Raw genomic sequence first — 24,533 nt, 5'->3', positions numbered from 1 at the left:
GTTCCGACGGAAAGGGCTTGTCGCAATAAATGTTGTAAGGGGCTTTATTAATGACGATGTGCAGTGGCAATAACTTTGCAGATCTTTATCTGCTGATGTGGCTTGCCCTTCTCTTGCCATGTGTCTTGGTGTTATTGGTTCTCATTGCTACGTGAGTGCTGGACTTTAGTATTTGAGATATGTATTGGGCCCTAATTAGTGGGCTATCATCTTCATGGACTTATCCATGTCATATGTAAATGCCCCAATATTTGTTTGAAAAAATAATAACACGTGCAGTAATACCAAATAAGCAAGATGCATCAAATAACTATAAATCAACAAATAAAATAAATGTGGTGTATTTCTCTTAAATTTAAATATAAATTTTAGGAAATTGGGGTGCTTGTAGGCCCATCACGAATATCATCGCAATAAATTAAACCTTTGATTTTATAAACTTTTTCGTGTCCACAATTTTTTTTTAAAAATTAATAACCTTACAAAATAAACAATTGAGAAATGTAATTTTCTCTAAGATTTATTTTTTATTTTTTATATGTAGCAATCAAAATTTTCACACAATTATTATTATTATTATTAATTTCTAGGTCGTGCGAAAATCTGCGTCGGTTCAGGGGATCCTTGAACGTCTCGAAGTTCATCAGGGAAGTGAACTTCGCTTTCCTCGTCATCTTTCTTGATCCAGAAATAAAACCCAACGCACATTCTCACAATTTGTTATCTCGTCTTCCTAATTCGCCGAGCTCTCACAACAACAACAACAACAACACTGCATTTCACTCTCTCCAATCACTCGCCGTACTCTCTCTCTCTCTCTTCCCCTCCATTCTCTCTCTGTATATATATATACACGCATGATGTGTGTATGATCTTCTCGGACTTTTTGCTCTTTATGATTCTTTTTGTTTGTTTATGTCTGTGATTTCACGAGGGCTGGTTGATTTCAGATTCAAACATAAGAATTCCTACTATGTTTTCGTGGTCATGCTATTGCCAGGGCAATTATTAATGTTGCTAGGGCATATACAACCTTTTGTGTCTTCTAGTATTGTGCACTGCCGTGTCACTAGCCATAATTGCAATGGCCCTATTGTGTTTTTTATTGATTCCTTGTGGCTCAAGTTTGATTTTATGTCATGTATGTATTATAATATTGAGGAAGAGTGTGGTAGAAAAATGACAAAAAATTCATGAACCCGGCCCCAATTGATTCGGACACAATGCTTAAGTTACTTTATATATATATATATATATATATTTGTTTCTTATATTTGTATCTATTATTGGATGCAAAGCAAATGTTCACTAAAATTGAAATTTTTGGTTTACACATTAGTCATTGCAAATATGGATGTTAGTTTTAATAATCTTTTCGTTATGGAGACCTCTTAATATCCACTGTCTCAGTTTTTTGGTGGGCTAACCTCGAAAGTTATGATATAGGATAGATTTTAGAAACTTAGCCTAAGGCAGACAGTGTGGGATTGTTTATAGAAAAAGGTATGGATTGTCTTTAAGGTTAATGTTATAAACAGTAGAAGGTTTTTAGAGTTTATAGATGAAAATATGAGTTTTAGTTTATTTTTTCATAAATACATTGTCATGGTCAGAGTAGTTTTATATTCCAGTTTAAGCAATTTGAGTTTTTTCTTTTTGTTTAATCTTATAAATTACATATGTAAAATGTACCATCTTCTCCCTAATTTGATGATGTTTTGTTGATTTTCCATCTCAGCTGCTGTTCTCAGGTGTGTTCTTTGTGAATATTATTGAGAGTGAAAAGGAAATATAAGAAAAATGCACAAGGATCACAGTGGTAGTGCTCCATCAACACCACGAATTCGACACCGGAGACGTTCAAATGAGGTTAGTATGAAATGCTATGCATCCTCTCTCCCTCCCTCTCTCTCTCTCTCTATATATATATATATATATAGCTGAACTTACAAGGAAGTTGGTGTGTTTCATTTTATTTATTTTCACTTAAGATGGGATGAAAAAATAAAGATATGAGCAAACCAAATTGGATATAGCACTTGTTTGTGCACTCACATTTTCGGAACTGTGCATGAATGTCTTTTAGATATTTGGGATGAGAATTGGAAACTAGTAACGATATAGGATATAATACTAAGACATAATCCGTAACCAAAATGGGAGAATACTTGATCCTGTAGATTGGATCTCCATAGCCCTTTAAATGGGAGAATACTTGCATTCATTAGTTCGTGTGTGTCAAAAGGACATGCTTGCATTGGATTTAATGAAGGATGTGGTTTTGAATAGAGCCAACTAGAAAACCATGTCGCTGCCCCTAAGTAATTGGGATTAATTGATTAGGTGATATAAGATAGCTTCGGAAAACTTGGGCTAAATCTGCCAACAATATGTTTTGTGGTGGATTTTTGTTATGGAAAGCGTGATGTTTAGGGTTAGGGTTCTATTAGGTGGAAGAAGGCTGCTAGGATTTCTACATGGAATAGGGTGATGTTTGGTTTGATTTCCAAAATGAACAGGTGGTTGGAGTGAAATCTGTGGACAGTGGCCATTTTTAGGACTTTTGTTGTGAAATTAAAAGCCGAAGGGTGGGTAAGGTGTTAGGATTAATTAAGTTGATCTGGTAATGTTTTATGTCTGATAATGTTTTTGGGTCTGAAAAGGGGATTGTTCTTAGGCTTTGATCAATAATCCTAGAACAACGGTTTTGTGAATGATAGGAAGAGGAGTGGAAGAAAACTCTAGGAATCCCATCTAAAATTTGTTAAGAATTAGCCCCAAGTTAAGACTATAAACATTACACAAAAATTTCAAAGATTCTCAGAAATTTTCAAAATCCAACTCCATTGAAAAGATAATTACTTGCGTATTTATAGGTGACTAGATAGCCTAATTTGATTGCACCTATGAGGCACAATTAAGAAGCTAAGAAACTTTGACTAGATATAATATTATACACATATTATAAACCAGATATAAGATCTAAACACATAACTAGACCTGTAAGAAAACCCAATGTGACCCCTACATCCCATGTCCAACAAATTGTGAAATTAATGATATATTCCTAATTTATAGAACCTACCAAAAAATAAAATAATTTTATACTAGCCGTAAGCTGACCTATAGAATATAAAATAAGACTCAAATTAACCTTGACCATCAGTTGACTATTTCCAATGCATGCTCTATGTGAAATTCTATATTTGACTTTTTTCTTCTTTCCTTCTCTACATCATTAAGGCTTGTTGATTTTAGTTTATTGACCAACACTGCTTGATCCTTCCTAGGTGATCAACAGTGCTCTGTTCATATGTAATGGAGTGAATTTCTTCCGTTCATGATGATCTTGTAATATGTTGTTGTTTTTTCAGATTAATTATATGTGTATGATTGCAATGTTAACCATTTTTGCAGAATCTAATGCTAATTCTTTGGTGTCAGATTCCTTCTGAGTTAAACAAATTAAATGGAGGTCATTTACTTGTCAATGACCACAACAAATACAGATCAATGTGGATCCGTGCATACTCTACTCTGTGGATGCTTGCCGGCTTTGCATTTATTCTCTATTTGGGTCACCTTTATATGTGGGCCATGGTGGTTGTTATCCAGATATTTATGGCACGAGAGCTATTTAATTTACTCAGACGAGCTCACGAAGATACACGCCTTCCAGGATTTAGGCTGCTCAACTGGTATGGAGGTTTTTATTTTTTTAGATTGATAACTGGTAAGAAAGTTAGCCATGATTAATTTGTGTATTGAGTTTTTACGTGTTTGATAGAAAGCCACTTCTTGGCTCCACATTATTGAAAGATAAAAAAACTAATACATTTTGTGTAATCATCGTATAATGCTTAATGACATTAGTTTTATGTGATGTCCTAGGCATTTTTTCTTCACGGCGATGTTGTTCGTATATGGCCGCATTCTCAATCAACAACTTGTGAATATTGTAACTTCAGAAAAAATCTTCTCAAAGCTTGTGAACGGCCTTATCAAGTATCAGATGGTTATTTGTTATTTCTTATATATTGCAGGTTGGTTAATTTTTTAAAAGAATAGTTATACAGAAAAGATATAGATGGCAAACCATTTTCCCCATCTCTTCTTGTTAAGCATGCTTCAAATGTACATTTGACATACGTTTAGCATTGGTTTTATGTTTCTTTGTCTTCAGGAATCAAATTACTTATTTATTTATTTTCTTCTTCTTCTTTTTCTTTCTTCGTTTCATTTACTTTGTTATATACTTGGCTTATTGCTGTTCAGCTGGTAAGTTTGTTGACTCTGAAATGTGTTGTCTCTGAAAGTATGATAATTTATCTGTATTTGGTACAGGATTCATGTGGTTCATTCTTACATTAAAGAAGAAGATGTACAAGTATCAGTTTGGCCAATACGCATGGACACACATGATTCTTATTGTAGTCTTTACCCAGTCCTCATTTACTGTCGCCAATATTTTTGAAGGGATTTTCTGGTAATGTGATTCCCAAGATAAATTTTCCTTATCATAATTTTTTGATCAACAGCTCTATTTGTTTGCCATCTTTGAATTGTTTTGTGATTCCTTGTTACACCGTCATACATAAATTTTGTCATCCCACTTCTCTATTTTTATTAATCCAGTAATTGTGGAGAAATGGATTTAGAATACCCCTTTATCCAAACAGATCCTGGAACAGTTCTTCGTTAATCACCTGAAATAGAACAACAACGCCGGTCAGGGATGCCAGAGTTAGCACTCCGACGGTCTAATTAGTCTTTTCACTCTAAAGATCTTTAGTTAACAAGTTATGGTTTTTCTCACCTCCCTGATAATTGAGGCATTCCCTGCGTACCATCGTTGGGGTTTTATCCCCTGTCACGCCTCCCATCAAGACCCATTTGAATTCAGCAGGTGGAGCCGACACCGAATATAGAGCCTACAATCAGCTCTACGAAAGTGGGCCCCTTGACCGTCACTATGCCATTATATTCAGCGTTTCTTGCATCACTAAAAACGGCTCTCACAATTGCCCCTCGAGTATGCAGCTATGTGTAGTGCCGTTTTAGCCGGTGGAATTGGCCATCAAACGGTTGACATTTAAACTACGTTGGGATTAGGAAATGCGGCAGACGCGCCTACTGTCGTGCTAGAAAAGGCGTGAAAAAATGATTGATGCTTCTCGCCTCTTCGCACACTCCTCATATTTAATGCGTTTTGAAATCTTGCTATCCTTTAATTTCTTACGCGAATTTACTGTTTGCTCGTTCAAGACTCCTGCTTCCCTAACCTTTGGGACTCCCTTCATAACCTCCCTGTTCTTCTTTCTTCTGTCTGTAAGTTTTCTGATCTTTATCTTTTATTTTCACATTTTCGTTCCCTTGCATTTCTTTTTCCTTCTCCTGTCACTTTGGTCCTTCTATGGTGAATCACCTGAAGGCTCTCATTTCTGGGGATAAAGTCGCAGCCTTCCGTTGTCACTTTGCTATCCCCGATGATGTGCAACTCGCCTTAGTTGGGGATGGCGAAGTCGACATGGAGAGGACTGACGAAAATGTCATCCTTTTCCCTCTCCTGGCGATTGTTGAAGGAGGTGTTTGTTTCCCCCGACACCCCACACTTAGGTCTGTATTGCGCCATTGGGGTCTGATTCCATCCCAACCAAATGTTAATTTTTACTGAATTGTAATGGGAATGATAGAATTGAACCGCCGCCTCAGACATGACTTAGGGATTTCGGTCCTTCGGCACTGTTACAATCTTGCCAAATCGTCTGGTTGGCTGGGCCGATACTTCCTCAGAGCTAAAGACACCAATCACCATCTAGTCACCATGCTTGCCAGCTCTGGCATAAGAGTGGATGACATAATGGTGGCCGTTCGTGGCAATTGGGAGTTTGGCGGGGAGGAAGATCGCCAAACTCCCGTGCCTAGGCGCAAGGGAGAACCAGGTCGCCGATTAATTCATGTTCAATTGTTATTCAGCTTTTGTTGATTCTGACTTTATCTTCCTTGTACAGGCAACAACCTCAAAAAGTCCCTCGCTTCAACAGACAAACGGGTGCTTGCCCAAGTGAAGAGGGCATTGGATTTTGTCGGCTGGCCAAGTTTACAAGGATAAGGTCCGCACATATTTTGTTTCACTACGACCCATCTTATTCCACCTTTTCGGCGGCCGACCACATCTCTATTCTGAGAGGCGAACAACAACTAACGGCCCTTGTATTCCCCAACTTTGTCCATTTGAGGGATATTGGTGTCGGGGAGTCGTCAGAAAGTAACCAGTCTAGCAACGATGACAAAGGGGCCGAACAGGTTGGTTAAGAAGAAATAGGAGCGGCCGTCGAACTGGACGAAAACGCCGAGTTTGTAGTCCCTGAGGCCGAAGAACCTAGGAAATGGTTCTTTGATTTTGAACAATTTGGCTCCAGCGAACGAATCGACTTCGGAAATTCTCAAGAAGAGGACATTTTTATAGATTTAGACGATTTGCTTGGTGTTGGCTCGGAGGACATGGCTGGTGAATCACTCGCCCAATTTGCCAGAAGAAGAAATGCCGAGAAGATGGTGGCAAGGAGGAAGACGGTAACTTTTGAAGGGAGTGAGGAACCTCAACCGGTAATTGAAATTGCTCAACCCGAACCAGTGGAATCGGCGCAAACTTTCCTTGAACCGATATCAGAGGACCCACCTACCGAACAGAGAGGCGAGAAATGTCTCGCTGATTCCGAAGCTGTCGAAATTTTAGAGCAACCATTGGAAAAGAGGTTGAGATCGACAGTCGACCTTTCGGTGTTGTTCATTGTCCAACCGAAGGCCAAGGGCTTAGCAATTGCCTCTGCAGTAAAGGATCCTGCGGTGGCTTAGGTGTTGCCGCAGCAGTAGCCTTTCCGATTGATAAGGCTGCATTTCGTGCCTAACCAAACTTGGTCTCGGTTGCTTTGGCTGCGCAATCAGCTCTGTTGGTAAGTGCTTTATTCATTTCTTATTTCCGTTTACATATTTCATGTCGGCTTACTGCCTTTCTTCCAGGCTGCCAAGCGCATTGTTGAAATCGGCCGCCATTAACACGATGCTATAGAGTTGATTAGTTCTTGAAGGTTGATTTGGCGGCCGAGCAGAGCAAGGCCAAATCGGCTCTCGCGAACTTGGCTATCGCAACTCGAAAGGCCGAAGCCGAAGTTAAAAAAGGTGAAGAAGAGCGTGCCAAGGCCGCGGCGGAGGAAGAGAGAACTAGGCTTGTGGAGGTGCTACGTCACGTTGCCGAAGAAAGAGCCAGCGCGGTAGAGACCGTTTTGCAAACGGCGTAGGCAGAGTTGGACCAGCTTAAGGTCGAACTCCAAAAGGCTCATTCGGCAATTGAAGAGGCGAAAAAGAAGGGCTTTGATGTCGGAGAGTTGGCCGCGACAGAAATGTGTGCCGATGAGGCTTTGAAGTTCGAGAATAGAAGGTTCAAGCACGGATGGTTCAAAGCCTTAGCGGTTGCGAACGTCACGCTTGACTTGTCGATTCCCTACGAACAAGAAGAAGTGGATCCCCTGGAGTCGGATCCTGAAGAGATATAAAGGCTGCTGGCTCTGCGTGGACCATTTTAGATATAGAATAGTCAGCATAATTTTGTATGTATTTTGGTTTAGCTGGAGCTTGTTTTCACATATAAAGTGACTTTTGTACTGAACGAATCAGTTTGTGAAAGAAAACGGCTTTACTATTTTTTTGTTTTTTTTGTACTTAATGAATCATTGTATAAATGAAAATGACACTTTTGTACTTAATCATTGTATGAATGAAAACGGCTTTGACACTTTGGTAGAAACATGTTTGGCTCTTCATGCATATTCGGCAACTAGGCATTTCTTTGAGAATGATGACAGGTCGAATAGAAGCGCTTCATGTATATTTGGCTATACGCCAAATAGCGTTATCTACCTGCCCTTGCCCCAGTGGACCGCCTGGTACGCTGTGCACACCTGAGACGGTGCAGGCGGGTACGTGGAATGCTCGAGTGGGGTACTTTATGCATATTTGGTAGCGATGAGTTTCCTTGCGTATTCGGAGGCAGAAATTGCCATGCCGAATAGAGTTCGGAGGCAAAAATAGTTAATTCGGAGGCAGAAATTGCATGTCGAATAGAGTTCGGAGGCAGAAATTGCCATGCCGAGTAGATTTATATATTTGCCCTTGCCCCAGTCGACTGCATGGGATAATGTGCAGGCCTTAGGCGGCGCAGGGGGCACGTGCAAATAAGATATTGGGGTTGGTGCGCGCATAGTTAATGCCAAGCGGTAGGTCTTTCCAAACGCGACGTTATAGGAAAAATGAAGGGGTTTTGCCAACAATGTCATTCCCCAAAGTAGCAAACGTATGTCAGGGAGAATTTTCTACAACAGCAAAGGTGAAGGTAGAACTTTAGCAGATCTCGACGCTGAAATAAATCAAGATTCTCGTAGTGATGTGGCTGCCACCGGAGCTGGAGGGGGAAGAGACAGGTGTAGGTCGCTTGGAAGGCGAAGTAGCTTGCCTAGACGAGACGAACCGTCTAGAAGAGATGGGCGCAACAGATCTCCTAGGGCGCAGATAAGGGGGAGTACGAAAGGTACTGGTACCCCATCTGTAGGCCGCAATGAGCCTAGGCCACCTTGTTTGTAGAGTTTTTCAGTGTTTATTGGAAACAAGCCAATAACGGAAGCTGACTCGATTGTCTATGACCTAAACGTGGCAGTTGAATTTATGCGGCAGATTTTTTCTCCTGAAGTGCATCGGCCAATGGCAACGCAAGCTGATTACGACGTGTTCAGAGAGGGCATCCATGGAGCTGTTAGAGGATTATACAGCTCCTACGAAATCGGAATGCGTCTTCGCAGTGCTCGCAAAGAGATTGATCACAAGGAGGGACGCATATGGAACCTCGAGCGCCAACTAAAGGAGGCGGAAGAGCAGGCCGAGAATGAAGCTCAGAAAGCAAAGATTGCCGAGATGAAAACGGCTGGTGCGACTGGCTCCAAAGATGTGCTTTCGTAACGTTTGTTGGATCGCACAATAGCTGATAAAGATACGGCAGCCATATTTACGTGTGAGGCCATAGAAACTCGGGCGTATAATAAGGGGTTTTTTGACAGGCGAAAGGTTGGTATTGACAAAACGACGGAGAAATTAGCCGATGACATGTGTTGTTGCGAAAATCGTGGATTCAAACACGGATGGCTCAAGGTGCTGCAGGTGGTGGGGGTTAACGCGGCATCCCTATTATATCAAGAGTACACACTGCCATTTGAAGCCTGTGACCCCGAGAAGACTAATGATGAGGAAGAAGTCGCCAATCCATAGACGACGTAATCGGCATATGTTTGCAAGTTTAGTGTTTACAACTTTAGGGCTTATATTTAGTGTAATAAGCGTAGTTGCTTGTACCCTGACCAAACAATGGCTATATGAATAAAATTTCCTTTGCTTTTAATGCATTCGATATAATATCTAAGATGTAATGCGTTCGGAGACTTGCGTTGGCCCTTCGTGCCGGCTATGCATGCATGCTGAGCACGAAGGGCGCTCCGAATTCAGAGACTTGCGTTGGCCCTTCGTGTCGAACATGCATGCATACTGAGCACGAAGGGCGCTCCGGGACTTACGATAGCCTTTCGTGCCGAACATGCATGCATGCTGAGCACGAAGGGCGCTCTAAATTCGAAGACTTGCGTTGGCTCTTCGTGCCGAACAGGCATGCATGCCAAGCATGAAGGGTGCTTCGAATTCGTAGACTTGTGGTGGCTCTTCGTGCCGAACATGCATGCATGCCGAGCATGAAGGGCACTCTGAATTCGGAGACTTGCGGTGTGTAACGCCCTCAGAATAACAACATTAAACCCATCCATATAGAGACATGCATTGATACATAAAAGTCCACATTCATCTATTCATCAGAGTATTTCATTACAAAAGTATTACATGGTTACAACAGAAGCAAATGCCTTTCGGGCTTACAGCTCTCCAAGTTAACACTTGGTTACAAAAGAGGGTGCTAGCTTAAATACACACTAAGTCCTAGGCTCAAATCTATATGAAATACAATCAAGAAAGAATAAGGCAACAAAAGTATGTCTGCCTCTAGCCTCCCAAGCTATGTCCTCAGAAGTGGCATGCTACATGTACCTGAAAATGATGTTCCCATAAAGGGTGAGCCACAGCCCAGTAGAAATATACTAAACCGACTATGAACAATGCCTAAAAGATTAGCAACAGATAGATGGTCAATACTTACACTTCCGTTTACATCTTATTAAAATTCCATGACAGCCAAGTCTATGTTACAATTCACTTTTCATTTTTTATTCAACTTTGAGTTTGAAAACAAGGCTCAATACTCTGGCCAAAACATTTGATGAGATTACACTTCATCACTAGAACACTTTCGAAATCCAAGGTGGATACACATTTTGGTGTTGTATCACTAACACATAAACTACTTCCACACTTCGCAAACAATGATGATATACATTTTAGTGCTATATCAAATCAAACAAACTTTTCAATAGATAAGCATATGAGCTATATCACTACTACAACAGATAAGCATATGAGCTATATCAATACTTCAACAAATAAGCATATGAGCTATATCAATACTACAACAGATAAGCATATGAGCTGTATCAACATTCCGATAGATAAGCATATGAGCTGTATCAACACTTCAACAGATAAGCATATGAGCTGTATCAACACTTCAACAGATAAGCATATGAGTTGTATCATCACTACGATGGGAGAGCATATGAGCTGCATCCCCGGGTTTATTCCCCATCTCCCCTTAGCCATTAACCGGTTTAGAGGTACATCCCCCATCTTCCCCTAAACCGTGGAGTACATCCCCCATCTCCTCCCATACACAAGTAATGCATATAAACACAAAATCACATATGCAATCAATCAATACATAAAATTAATGTATTCTATCAACCGTCTACACATAATGCATATAAACACATTGGTCACATGCACAATCCACAGATACATAAAGTTAATGTATTCTATCAACCGTCATACTCTATGACACATCCAATTGATTAGTTTTAGTTTGCCTAATCATCATGCATTGTCTACAACAATCAATACTACCCTCCACCGGTAGCCCAAAGCAATTATTTCTAAGCAGGAAATAAATGCACAAGTGGATAATATACCAACATTTCAACTAGATGAGCAATAAAAGATTTGATTACACTCTTTAGTCTCATACATTCCCAATTTCAACATTCTCAATTCAATTCCTCGTTTTCTTCAATTAATTAAATGCATTAATTAATTAAACCAATTAGGGCAAATTACCACAATTCACAAAACAACCCTAAGGTTCCATTTCCATCAATGTCCCGACATTAATCTCATTTCTCTATGCCTAACATGCATATAGGTTTATATATCTAAAACCCAACTTTTGTAAAATTTCACAAAGGCCCAAACTTTCTCAAAATTACCCAACAACCCCCAACATATCAAAATGCTAAAATTCAAAGACAAAGTTCATAAGATGGAGTAGGTTATCCCTACCTCAAATAATGGGACCCAACGAAGGAGGTGAAGAAATGGAAATGCTCCAAATCTCGAAATTTTCAGATTAAAAGATAGCCCTCGACGATCAACACAACTTTTGTAAAGGCCCAAGGTGAGAAAACAACTCCTACTAGATCAATCCTAAAAGAGAAGTTAGGGTTTTAGTGTGAGGAACTCTCAAGATAGCTTTTTGGAAAAGTAAGAGAGAGAAAGGATGTTGAAAAGTGAACAAAAAGGTCGGATCTCGGCTTTATATAAAAGTCGCCCCGCTCGAGCGGCAAAATCCCCGCTCGAGCGTCACTCACAGATCCCCGTTCGAGCGTCCAATCTCCCGCTCGAGCGGCCGATGCACGCTCCCAGAACTTTTACAGACGTGGTTCCCGCTCGAGCGTCAAACTCCCCGCTCGAGCGTCAGACACAAACTCCCGCTCGAGCGGCCAATCCTCCGCTTGAGCGTCTACCGCTGCAGACGAAATACTGGATGGGTGATTTCTCCGCTCGAGCGTCAAAAGCGCAGCTCGAGCGGAGAGACCAAAAACTGGGCGAAGATTCTACGTTTTAAACACAACCAACTTATTCCCAACGTGCCCAACACAACTCAAAGCTCGAACACAAAGAGTAAGGGATAGAAAGAGGATAAGACAACAGCACCCTTACGAAACCGAATCCGGATTACAGTTAAGCACAAAAAGGAAAACCGGGATCGTTATACGGTGGCTCTTCGTGCCGAGCATGCATGCGTGCTGAACATGCATGCATGCCGAGCACAAAGGGCGCGTCAAACTTGGAGATTGACATTCAACCACGGCGCATAAATAAACAGTCAGATACAATATATTCCGCATATAATCTGATCCTATTACATCATAAGTGCAAAAAGAGCCACAGTTGGCGCGCACTAATGATAAAATTTGCGGAGATGAGTTGAGTTCCAGGGTCGGGGTAATCGTCTGCCACTCATATTGGAGAGGCGGTATGCCCCTGCGCCGGCGATGGAGTCAACTTGGTAGGGGTCGTCCCAGTTGGGGCTGAGTTTCCCGTCGGACGGAGTCTTAGCTGTGGGAAGAACCTTCTTCAACACCAGCTCGCTAAATACATAACGACACAGGCAGACGCGATAGTTATAAGACTTGGCGAGCAATTGTTGATAACGGGCCAGGGCAACAAGGGTACGGTCCTGGCGTTCTTCGAACAAGTCTCGATCTAGTGCGAGCATCATACAGTTGCGTCCGGTATCGAAAGCCTTTGAGCGAAGGGTCGACAAACCGATTTCGAGAGGGATAATGGCTTCGTTACCAAAACACAAGGCAAATAGCGTTTCACCTGTAGATCTACAAGGCATGGTGTGGTGAGTCCAAAGGACGGTGGAGCTCTTTAACTCACTTGCCTTTAGCTTTCTCCAATCGCTTCTTAATACCGTCCTAGATGACCTTGTTGGAGGCTTCAGCCTGGCGATTACTCTGCGGATAAGTGGGTGATAAGAAGTAGGGCTGAATGCCATATATATTGCACAGTTTGCGATAAACTCCACAATCAAATTGAGTGCTGTTGTCGGAGATAAGTGCTCGAGGGATGCCGAAGCGAGTGATAATGCTTTTCCGCACGAAACGTTTAACATCGATGTCCCAGATGTGGGTTAGAGGCTCGGCCTCCACCCATTTAGTGAAGTAGTCGGTAGCGACTAACAGGAATCACTTGTTACTAGGATCACTTGTTACCAGGAGCACGTGGCAGCGACTCGACAATGTCGAGCCCCTATGGAGCAAAGGGCTATGGACTAGTGACAGAGTGTAATACTTCGGTGGGCAAATGAGTAAGGGGGGAGAATCTTTGGCATCGTTCACACTTCTTTACATATGCGTGGGCATCAGCTCGCATTGTGGGGCCAACAATAACCTTGAGTAATGGCGTGATGAGCCAGTGATCGGCCTCTCGTATGAGCACCACAACTGCCTTCATGAATTTCGGCCAGGAAATCTTCAACTTTAACCGGATGGACACACTTTAGATAGGTCCAGAGAGAGACTTCTTATAGAGTTGATCTTGGGGGTCCAAATAGTACCTTAAGGCCTTGTTGCATAGCTTATGGGCCTCTTTCTTGTCCACGGGTAGTTGTTCGGTGGAAAAAAAAGTCACAATAGGGTCCATCCAACTTGGGCCGGGATGAATAACGTGAACGGCGTTGGCCTCAGGGATATGGATACTCGGCTCTGAGAGAAAGCTCATTTTGATGGTTCGTTTCACTTTTGAATTGGCAGCCGAGGCTAAGCAAGTAAGGGCATTGGCATGTGTGTTCTAATCTCGAGTAATCCGATTGCGTTCATGTGTATCAAATTTCTCAAGAAGAGAATTGACGACTCTCATATAAGCGGCCATGCGCTCATTTTTAGCCGCATATTTCCTTTTCAACTGGTTGATAACTAGTTTGGAGTCACAGAACACCTGCACTTGTTTGGCCCTCATGAGCAATGCGTTTTTGAGGCCAACCAGCAGGGCTTCATACTCGGCTTTATTGTTTGAGGCATTAAACCCAAGCTTTACAAACTGCTCGATGACGGCCCCTTCGGGAATGACAACCCCTGCCCCGCTACTGCGCTGATTCGAGGACCCGTCACAATATAATTGCCAAATATTGCCGACATACATCTGCCACTACGGTGGAGCTGTAGAAGCCGGTGAGGGCAGCAGAGTCGGATGGGATGGCATTGTGAACTCGGCGACGAAATCCGCCAACACTTGCTCTTTAATGGCTGTCCTGGGTGCGAACTGAATATCATACTATCCAAGCTATATAACCCATTTGGACACATGGCCTGACGACTCCGATTTTTGGAGGATTGAGTGGAGAGGATGGTCAATCAACACACGAATAATACAAGCTTGGAAATAATGCATCAACTTTGTTGTGGCCATTTCCAAGGGCTAACATAAAAAATGGGCTTTTGCTCGCCGAGTTCATCATTGAGAAGGATGGCACTGACGGCTTGGTCCAAAACCGCCAGGTATAACACGAGAACATCGCCCGGAGTGGGGGTGGTCAGCAATGGAGAGGCACTGAGATACGCTTTCAATTCCTATAAAGCTGTCTGGCATTCTGGTGTCCATTGAAATGCCCTTCCTTGGCGGAGTGTTTGAAAGAACGGTCTGTAACGATCCAAAGACCAACTAATGAATTTGTTGAGCGCTATGGCCATACCCATGAGCTTTTGTACATCTTTGACTGACTATGGCGAGTCGAGTTCCAAGACAGCCTTAATTTGCTTTGGGTTTGCCTCTATTCCCCGATGATTCACTATGTAGCCAAGAAACTTGCCTGACCCAATACCGAATGCGCATTTCAATGTGTTGAGCTTCATTCTGTACTTGTAAAGACTATTGAATGTCTCGATCAGGTCAGCTAGATGGTCCCCTTTTGCCTTGGACTTCACCACCATGTCATCAATGTATATTTCCATAGTTTTGCTGAGTTGTTCTTTGAACATGCCGGTGACTAATCTTTGATACGTGGCTTCAGCGTTCTTCAGGCCAAAAGGCATGACCTTGTAGCAATAGGTGCCTCTCGGCGTGAGGAATGCCGTCTTGTCTTGGTCTGCCGGATTCATGGCAATTTGATGGTACCGTCAGTAAGCATCCAAGAAACTCATACGTTGGTGCTACGCTGTTGCATCCACGAGTTGATCGATTTTCGGCAAGGGGAAATAATCTTTTGGACAAGCCTTGTTGAGGTCGGTAAAATCCACACAAACACGCCATGAGCCCGTCTTCATTTTCACCACAACAGTGTTTGATAACCATGGGGGATAAGTAACTTCCTGGATAGGCCCCGCTTTTAATAACCTATCTACTTCATCGATCACGGCCGCAGCATGTTCCGCGCCCAAGCGACGGCTCTTCTGGGTGACTGGCTTAATCGTCGAATTGACATTCAGACTGTACATTGCGTATGTTAACTCGACGCCTGGCATATCATAAGATGTCCAAGCAAAAACATCAATGTAACCGAGGAGAAAGGACACCGGTTCTTGTTGTTCGACATCATTAAGACTCGTGCCGAGTAGGAAGAACTTATTCGGATCCTCATTAATCATAATTAGATGCAGATCCTCCGTTACCTCGTCGGCCGAGACTTTCCCGACATCTTCTAGGCTCTCTTGATTCGAGGCTACGATTGAATTCACTTCTATCTCCTTGGGCTTTTTGCTCAGGGCTGAGAGATAGCATTCTTTTGCAGATTGTTGCGAACCGCGGATCTGTTCAATGTTGTGTTGTGTCGGGAAGGGGAGCAGCTGGTGGTAAGTACTCGGCACAGCTTACATGGCATGAAGCCAAGTGCGGCCCATGATTAGATTATAAGGTGAGGGGAGTTTAACGACCAAGAATTCCACATCCAATGCTTGAGTGCCCGCACGCACTGGTAGCACAATTTTGCCGAGAGGATACTCTGGATTGGCATTGAAGTCGAAGAGAGGATACTCGGCTAGTTGTAGATCTACGTCCTTGAAGCTGAGTTAGAGACATTTCTTGTAATACATGATCTCGGAAGTACTTCCTTGGTCGATCAGGATACGCTCGACGGCAAACTTATTAACTCGTAACTCGATCACGAGGGCATTGTCATCTGGTATGGTGATTCCTTGAAGTTCGTCATCCGAAAAACTGATTTCATTCGATAGACGAGTTCGTTTGCTCATCTTGTCACACATCAAGGGAGGAGTGGAAGATTGTACGTGAACTGAATGCACACTGTCGGATGGGGGTATGCTGTATATCACATGGATCACACCAGCTGGAGGCGAATTGGGATGCACGGTTAGCACCCCTAGGGTTTTTTCCATCTTTGGTAGGTATTTTACAACATACTAGGGGTCGATCGCCAAAGAAGAAGGCCATCCACCAATGCCGCTCCTGACGGAACGAGGCTGGTAGTGACTTAGGGACATCGGGAGAAGAACTGAGAAAGCGGGTCCGACCAAACACCTCAGACTCATCGGCCAACAGTCCACGAGCGCGGCACAAGCATGAAAGCAGTAGCGATGATTTGGACGAGAAGGCTACTCATGACCCTTTTGTGCGACGCGTTGCCAAGGCTATTTTGCCTAAAAAGTTCAAAGTCCCGTCGTTTACATCGTACGATGGGAAATCAGACCCTATGGATCATGTTCAACATTATAGGCAAGCTATGACACTGAATGTAGATGATGAAGCGCTCATGTGCAGAATATTCCCCAACAGTTTGGGACCATTAGCTGTTAGATGGTATTACAAGCTTGAACCTGGGTCAGTCGGAAGTTTCCACTAACTCTAGAAATCCTTCAGGGCTAGATTCATCACGAATGAAATGGAGCCAGAGCAAGCCAATTCTCTTTAGGTAATGAAGATAAAGCAAGGAGAAACCTTGTGCTAGTATTCGGCACATTATTGGGAGTGCTTCAATCTCGTGGATGATGATTGTAACGATGCTATGGCAATCACATCCTTCAAAATGGGATTGCACTCTGACAGCCCGCGTCGAAGCTCACTAACTCGGAGGCCTCCTAAAATAGTCTGGTCCTTGATGAAAAATGTGGAGGAATACTGCAAAGTAGAAGATGACGCAATCCAGGTCAAAGCCAACCTGTAAGCCAAACGAACGACAGTGCTGGTCACGGCACAAACCTTTGAACTTTGTGCCCCCGGAAAGAACTCCGCTGAGAAAAAGTCCAGATGCAAGTAGTCGATCCATAAGGGGTAACTGTCGAGATTCGCGACGAAATGAACATTATCAGTGGAAAGCAGGCAAGATGACCGGATAAACTGTATACTGAGTTTAGCGAGCCGATAAGCATGATTATGAACCAAATACAACGTCAGTTGTTTTTCAGATGGCTGAGTAAAATGTTTGGGCCGCCCGACACGAGGCGCAGAGACCAGAGATGTGAATACTTTAAGGATCATGGACATACGACTGATAAATGTTATGCTCTTAAAGATCATCTGGAGGAGTTGGTCCTGGCAGGCAAATTGGCCATTAGACAATTCCTGCCACAGGCGGTCATAGTTCGCTACCAGCTCCTCCATTCTTTGTTCACTTCGCTTGGCTTGGCGATCAGGGTTTGCATGGCGTAAGATGAGGACATGGGAATCAGCGAGTCGAAGTTCAGGGCTCTTCGTGTGGGCATGTCTTCTGGCCCATGCACTGTTTCAGGCGCAACTTCATCGCCTATGAGCGAAAGGTCCCGCGCTAGGTCTGTCATGGATGAGTTTGAGTATTCCCACAAACGGCACCAATTGTAGAGAAATGGATTTAGAATACTCCTTTATCCAAACAGATCCTGGAACAGTTCTTCGTTAATCACTTGAAATAAAACAATAGCGCCGGTCGGGGATGCTGGAGTTAGCACTCCGACAGTCTAATTAGTCTTTTCACTCTAAAGATCTTTAGTTAATATGTTATGGTTTTTCTCACCTCCCTGATAACTGAGGCATTCCCCTCCTTTTATAGCGTACCATCGTTGGGGTTTTAGCTCCTGTCACACCTCCTATTAATATAGAGCCTACAATCGGCTCTACGAAAGTGGGCCCCTTGACCGTCACTATGCCATTATATTCGGCGTTTCTTGCATCGCTAAAAACGGCTGTCACAGTAATATAGTACGTTACAAATGCAACAATGTAAAATTTTATAGTTATTTTCTGGTTGCCAAATGGTACAGTTATATCTTCCATCTTTCCCCCTCCTCTTGTGACCAGACATCAGGGAAGACTATGTTGAGGATCCTGGTCCTATTTTATTTTTCTTAGTTGTATGAAATTCTCTTCTACTGCATGCTGTTGCTTTTTGCAGGAGACTTCTGGTTGATTGGTACTGCTTTTGTTTTTATTTTTCTCTAGGTGGTTGTTCTCCTTGGTTCCTTTTAAATTGTTTGTATTGTAAAATTCGATCCAATTAAACCTCTCTACTTGCATTTTTTGCCTTGATTCGCCAACATCATAATATCACACCATCCAGTTTAGTGAAGGATAGTTTTAATTGCTCAATTTTATAATAATTTCATGAGTTTAGGATATATATTTTATTATAAATCAATGAGTTCATTGAAATTATAAAAATTCAAAAAAGAAATACACATTCTTCAAAAACTAAATACCAATGCTTGAATTTTTTGTTTGTTTTTTTTTTACACGAAACTTTCTAGAATCCACTGCATTGCCATTTTAGACGAACTAAGATATTTATGCAGGTTTCTTCTCCCAGCATTGCTTATTGCTATCAATGATGTAGCTGCTTATATCTTTGGCTTCTTTTTCGGGAAAACACCTTTGATCAAGCTATCTCCGAAGAAAACATGGGAGGGTTTCATAGGAGCATCAGTTGCAACCATGATCTCTGCCTTTGTGGTGAGCATCATTAGCTTTTTATTTGAAGTCACTGTACGTGGAACTACTCTTTTTTCTTGACCTTATTTTCTTTGGATTAATTGATCCAATAATGACAACTATTTTTGAATTTTTTTTTCTTTTGGTGGTGGTGGTGGTGGTGTGTGTGTTTGTTCGAGGAAGCATAATTTCATCATCTTTTTTAGGCCTTCAAATACATGTAACTGATGTAAAGTGCACCTTCTAAAATTTCTTATGTAACTACTTTGAATGGCTTGTTACACATTCATGTCAATGACCATATATACTAGACTGAGTTGATGGTAAATGGCTTGTGGCACACCTGGGTAGGGCTTTTGTTCTTGTCACTCTGGGCTCTTATCTACATGACCTAGGCTATGTTGATGATAGGGAATTTGCACCATCATTACCTCTGCAACAATTTGTTGAATTGAATGTCACACATACATATTCAAAATTGCTTATTTGGCCTTCATATGGCACAATTATTACCTCTTCTACATCATTGCTGCCGTCGATTTTGTAGAATATTTTGTGTAACTCACTACTCGTTGTGTCATGGCTTCGTAGATGATCCTAGGGTTTGTAATAGCATTGGATATGCAATTTGGTTTCTCCTTTTCCCAGGAAGGATTTCTTTTTGTTTTTGGTATTACCGTAATTGTTTTGTTAATATTGAAGTCCTTTTTTAAAACAACAGGCACAAATCCAAACAGTTTGGATAACTGAATTTATGTTTTAATCATGCTTGCAAAAGCCCCACTCCTGCGCAAAAATATTGCAGCCAACACTAGCATGCTACATGCGTGATACACCTCTGTTTTAAACATGTTCTTTAACGGTGCTTCCATCATCTTTTATGCAGCTTGCAAACATCTTGGGCCGTTTCCAATGGTTGACATGTCCAAGGAATGTAAGTTTTCTTAAAGATACAATCATTCCATGTATGAACAAACATGCAATGCTATTGTGAAAAATGGTCATTCAGAGGGTGTGTGCAGGATTTATCAACTGGTTGGCTACAATGTGATCCTGGTCCACTATTTAAGCCGGAATATTATTCTCTAGCTGGATGGGTTCCACAATGGGTGAGTCAGACATATTGAAATCATTGTATTAAGGTCTTGTGTATCCTCCTTACTCAGACTGTGAACTTCTACTTTGTTTCCATTTCATAAGTGGCAATTTTGGCTGTTTGTAGGTGTTAGCATGACCTTTAGAAGTTTTAACCATTCCCAAAAGAAGATAGAAAGATGCTTTCAGAGGTCTTGTCTTTGGTTCAAGCTGACATTTATAAAACATATATGCTATTTAAGAACTTCAATTTCCTGTACTTGCTCATTAAATTGAACTGGAATTTTGTGTGCAAGTTTCAGAAGCAGAGTATGGAGTCTGAATTATTTATATACCTGGTGGTATGCTGTTTACAGATTGATTTCTCTATGGATTCTGGATATTTTTCATTTCAGCAGAAAATTCATTTCAGTTTCAGCTTCAAGAGTCACTGCAATTGTATTCTTGCATGAGTGCTCGTAATCCTTTATAGCATTGTGTAATCAATGTGTGCTGCTGTGCTTCCATGACATAATTGCTAAGCTTGCAGAAGAGAGCAATAAATAACTGTTGAATTATTTTATCTTTGATTTGTCATACATGTTTTAATTAAGTAATTGTACTGTTATTGTTTCATTGACTCTTGCAGTTTCCCTGGAAAGAGATATCAATTTTGCCTGTTCAGTGGCACGCTTTGTGCCTGGGTTTGTTTGCATCAATTATAGCACCTTTTGGGGGCTTTTTTGCAAGTGGCTTCAAGAGAGCTTTCAAAATTAAGGTGCATTGTTTTCATTGTTTGCTTACTCAAAGTTTTGTCAATATGCAAATGAGATTCGTAGCAAGTGACCCTGTGCCTTTTTCCTCGACTATCGCAGGATTTTGGTGATAGTATTCCTGGACATGGTGGGTTCACTGACAGAATGGACTGCCAGGTTAGCTGCTGAAATTTCTAGTTCTTGCAGACATTTATTCATTCCAATTCATTTTTTGCATCTGAATTGCTATTATTCTTGAAATATTTTACTGTTTCTGCCTATTATTGTTCTCTCTCTCTCTCTCTCTCTCATATATTTGGTGCGTGCAAACTTATGTCTCACATTCTCTTTTTGGTGCTGCATAGAAAGCTAATGTTAGATATCGTCTTCTGCCGATTGTAATTAGTGTGTTGACTTTTTAAAAATCTTGTTTTATTTATCATTTTGGCCTTGTCTTTAGCTTTAAAAAAACTTCAAATTGAGCTGAATCTACTAATCTTGAAAGGCAGCCTCATTGTTTTATTTTTATGCCTCGAAGACAACGTTGGAGTGTTTTTCACATTTACAAATGTAACCGAGGTTTTGCATACATCTGCAGATGGTTATGGCCGTCTTCGCCTACATCTATCATCAATCGTTCGTTATTCCTCAAAGCTATCCGGTTGAGGTGCTTTTGGATCAGGTAAGTTCTGCAACCTTGTGGAAATGGGAAAACTATTAAAAATAGCTTGTAGTTAGTAAAGAACAATGAAAATGAAATAATCTCAAATGCTTAGGAAAAACATTACTTTTCTTAGATGATATCAATAATCATAATGATACTTTTTTGGGCAAACTTCACTTTACCCTCTTGTGGTTTGAGCCATGTGTGGTTTACCCTCCTAACATTTGGAAATCACCATATAACCCCCACGTGGTTATTGGATTGAAGTACATAGTTAAAATTTCCATCAAACATAACAGGTTGTGCATAACACGCGTCTAATGTGCAAATGAGCATAGAAAAATGATTTTTTCCTCCGAATTAAATGACTAAAATGCCCTCATCTTCAACATCAATTTTCAAAGTCTACCCTCATCTTCATCATCAATACCCAGATCAAAAACCACTGTAGAGAATGATGGAAGAAGAACAAACACTGGACGATGGCTGGAGCTCTCACCTCTCCGTCGTTGGGCTTTATTTTCTCTCTTTGTTTTGCAGTTCGCTGGTTCACTTTGCTGTCTCAATCCAGGAAATCCAGAAAATTTTCTCATGAAAAGAAAAGTTTTCTGGGCTAAGAAAGTTAATAGTTTTCCTTTAAAAAAAAAAGAAAAAGAAAAAAAAAGAGAGAAATTTAAGATTAGACGGGTGAAGGAATGCATTGTTGGCCATTAGAGCTTCAATGTAGTGCTCTCACCACTCCCTTTGATTCACCTATAGTGTGAAGATTTCGCCATCATTGTCATTCAAGACCAACGAATGCAAATCAAAAATAAAAACCACAAAACCCCAAAACCCACTTGGGCTTGTGTTCTATTGCTTCCTTTCCCGGAAAACTTTCCAAACATAAAATAATCGTCAGAGTCCTCTTTGTTACCCAAAAATATGACTTTAGTTTGTTACATAGAAATATGATTTCAGTGTTTCGGATGATATTGATGAATCCAAAATAATTTTATGATTCTAGAAACATGATGCAGAAATATATATATATATATATAATGATGTATATTTATATGAATGTATATGATGATGTATATGATTCTAGAAAAATAAATATATAATAATATATATACACACATATATATTTTGTCTTGAAAATATAAGTAAATTTAAATTAGGTTGAAAAGTTAGGAATTGAATAAATAATTAGGAAGTTAATGGTAATTTGTAATTTAATTAAATTATTTTTTTATGGAAACTATGTTGTTTAAATTAATTTGATAAATCAAAACCCTAATTTTATATGTCAAAACCCAAAGTTCTCTCCACACAACCCTTGCTCTTCTCAGGTGCATGATTGTTGAATGAGAAATGGTAAATAAGGGTTATATATATAAGGGTAAAATAGTCTTTTTATTTCTGCTGTTAATGGTGTTAATTGTGCACTTCAATCTAGTAACCACGGGGGGTTATGTGGTGATTTCCAAACGTCAAGGGTAAACTGCATGCGACCCAAATCACAGGGGTAAAATGAAGTTTGCCCTATTTTTTTAATCTATTTTTTCTAAAATGACTATATAATGCAAGGGTACTTTTTAATCCTTGTGTAATATCAATTAATATGGTATGGTTTTTGTGATTTTAGATATTAAGGAACCTTACTTTCGAGGAGCAGAAAGCACTATACATGAAGCTTGGGGAGATATTTCGGGAGAGGCATCTTGTGAGATCTTGAAGTATCGTGTCATCTTGTGAAGCTTGGTGCCGTGTTTTCTTTTCTTTTCATTTTATTTATTTATTTTTAGTAAAAATTTACAAGCAAACTCATTTGAAGTATTTGTTAGAGGAATTTTATGTATAGTTAGTTCTTGTTACTCTTTCACTATTCAGTTATTGTGTTGCGGCATTTTTGCCAAGCTTGTGATCCTCTCTTTCTTCGGCTTGGCTTGTATATATTTTTTTGGAATCGCACAGATCATGTAACTGTTCCCATGATTGCCAGCTGCAATGGGGCTTAGCATGTCATTAGTGAATGATTATTTTATTTTTTAAAAATTTTATTTTATTTTTTATTTACTTTAATGACCTAAATTCCATGTTTAACTTGAAAATAACTGGAAAGAGGTGAAAAGTGCGAGAAATAAAGAACTCTCCCTCTTTATGTGTTTGTTTTTAGCTTGAGTCATGAAAATGCAGTAAAATTGAATTTTTTTTTTTTGAGGACTAATGCATCATAGACATTTCATTAATTTTCAAAATCAAGTCTTACAAAAGTTGCGAGAGAATGAGCAGGTTGGACAACTGCTCTGTCTACCTTTTCTAATACAACATATGCAAACTGTTTAGTGCATAACAAAATATTACTTAATAGAGAGTGAAGCTGCCAGTCATTATCTTGATCATAGGTATGCAGAAGCTGCACCAAGACCAGGCAATCTGTTTGCAAAAGGAGACGCTTTATGCCTTGCTGATATGCCCAACGCAGGGCCTGGAGAACCGCAGCAGCTTCCGTTTGCTGAGGAGAGAGCATAGGTGGCCCCAAAATGGCTTCCTGCTTGACCACTTTCTTATCTTCATCCATCCAGACCCAAGCCAAACCAGTCCTGTCCACGACCAAGGTCCAAGACTCATCGACGACGATACGTTGTTGCTGATAGTTTACAAGGGAAGAGGCAACATTCTGCAAAATAATTTGTTTAGCAATGAACTGGTGAGAGTAGGATATGTCATGAGAAACATAAGGAAAATGTGACAGAAAGGTGGATAACAATTCACGGGTTGTTGCTAAGGTATGAGCAGTGGACATAATTGTAGAACGAAATTCAGCCGGGTTACATTGCAACTGATAAACATTGATGTATAAAGAAAATTGTATTATTGATAGATATATTGATTTATGTGTGTTATTGTGTAAATACAAGAGAATGAGCCCTCTCTCTTTATAGAGAGGAGAGGGAGACAATTGGAATCGAAAATATACATTAAAATAATACAAAGGCGTCTGTCGAAGCTGAAGGTGGTAGTGGGTGAGCTCTTTACAGCTTACAAATGCCAGCCTACAAATGCACTATAGTGTATAGTATATTATATTGTTAACAGCCCCCCGCAAACTCAAGGAGGGTAGGAACTAACCAACTTGAGTTTGGAGAGAGTAACAAAAC

At 40.7% G+C, this 24,533-nt stretch overlaps 1 protein-coding gene across 1 annotated transcript; it reads left to right on the top strand.

Annotated features, from left to right (window-relative positions):
* Positions 1–565: 565 nt before the first annotated feature.
* Positions 566–23,427, top strand: LOC145797396 (phosphatidate cytidylyltransferase 1-like). Its single transcript, XM_082884444.1, has 12 exons — positions 566–801; positions 1,739–1,869; positions 3,445–3,698; positions 3,892–4,043; positions 4,345–4,486; positions 18,762–18,918; positions 19,784–19,831; positions 19,920–20,006; positions 20,621–20,749; positions 20,847–20,903; positions 21,325–21,408; positions 23,018–23,427. Exons 2-12 carry the CDS (start codon positions 1,801–1,803, stop codon positions 23,105–23,107), a joined length of 1,269 nt encoding a protein of 422 aa, XP_082740570.1. The 5' UTR covers positions 566–801; positions 1,739–1,800; the 3' UTR covers positions 23,108–23,427.
* The last annotated feature ends 1,106 nt before the right edge of the window (positions 23,428–24,533 follow it).

The sequence above is a fragment of the Camellia sinensis genome, chromosome 8, assembly GCF_055761805.1.
Source record: "Camellia sinensis isolate YWXY chromosome 8, ASM5576180v1, whole genome shotgun sequence".
In the NCBI taxonomy this organism is placed as follows: Eukaryota; Viridiplantae; Streptophyta; class Magnoliopsida; order Ericales; family Theaceae; genus Camellia; species Camellia sinensis.
Note: the sequence above shows the minus strand (reverse complement) of the source record. Positions and strands in the feature narration are given on the sequence as shown.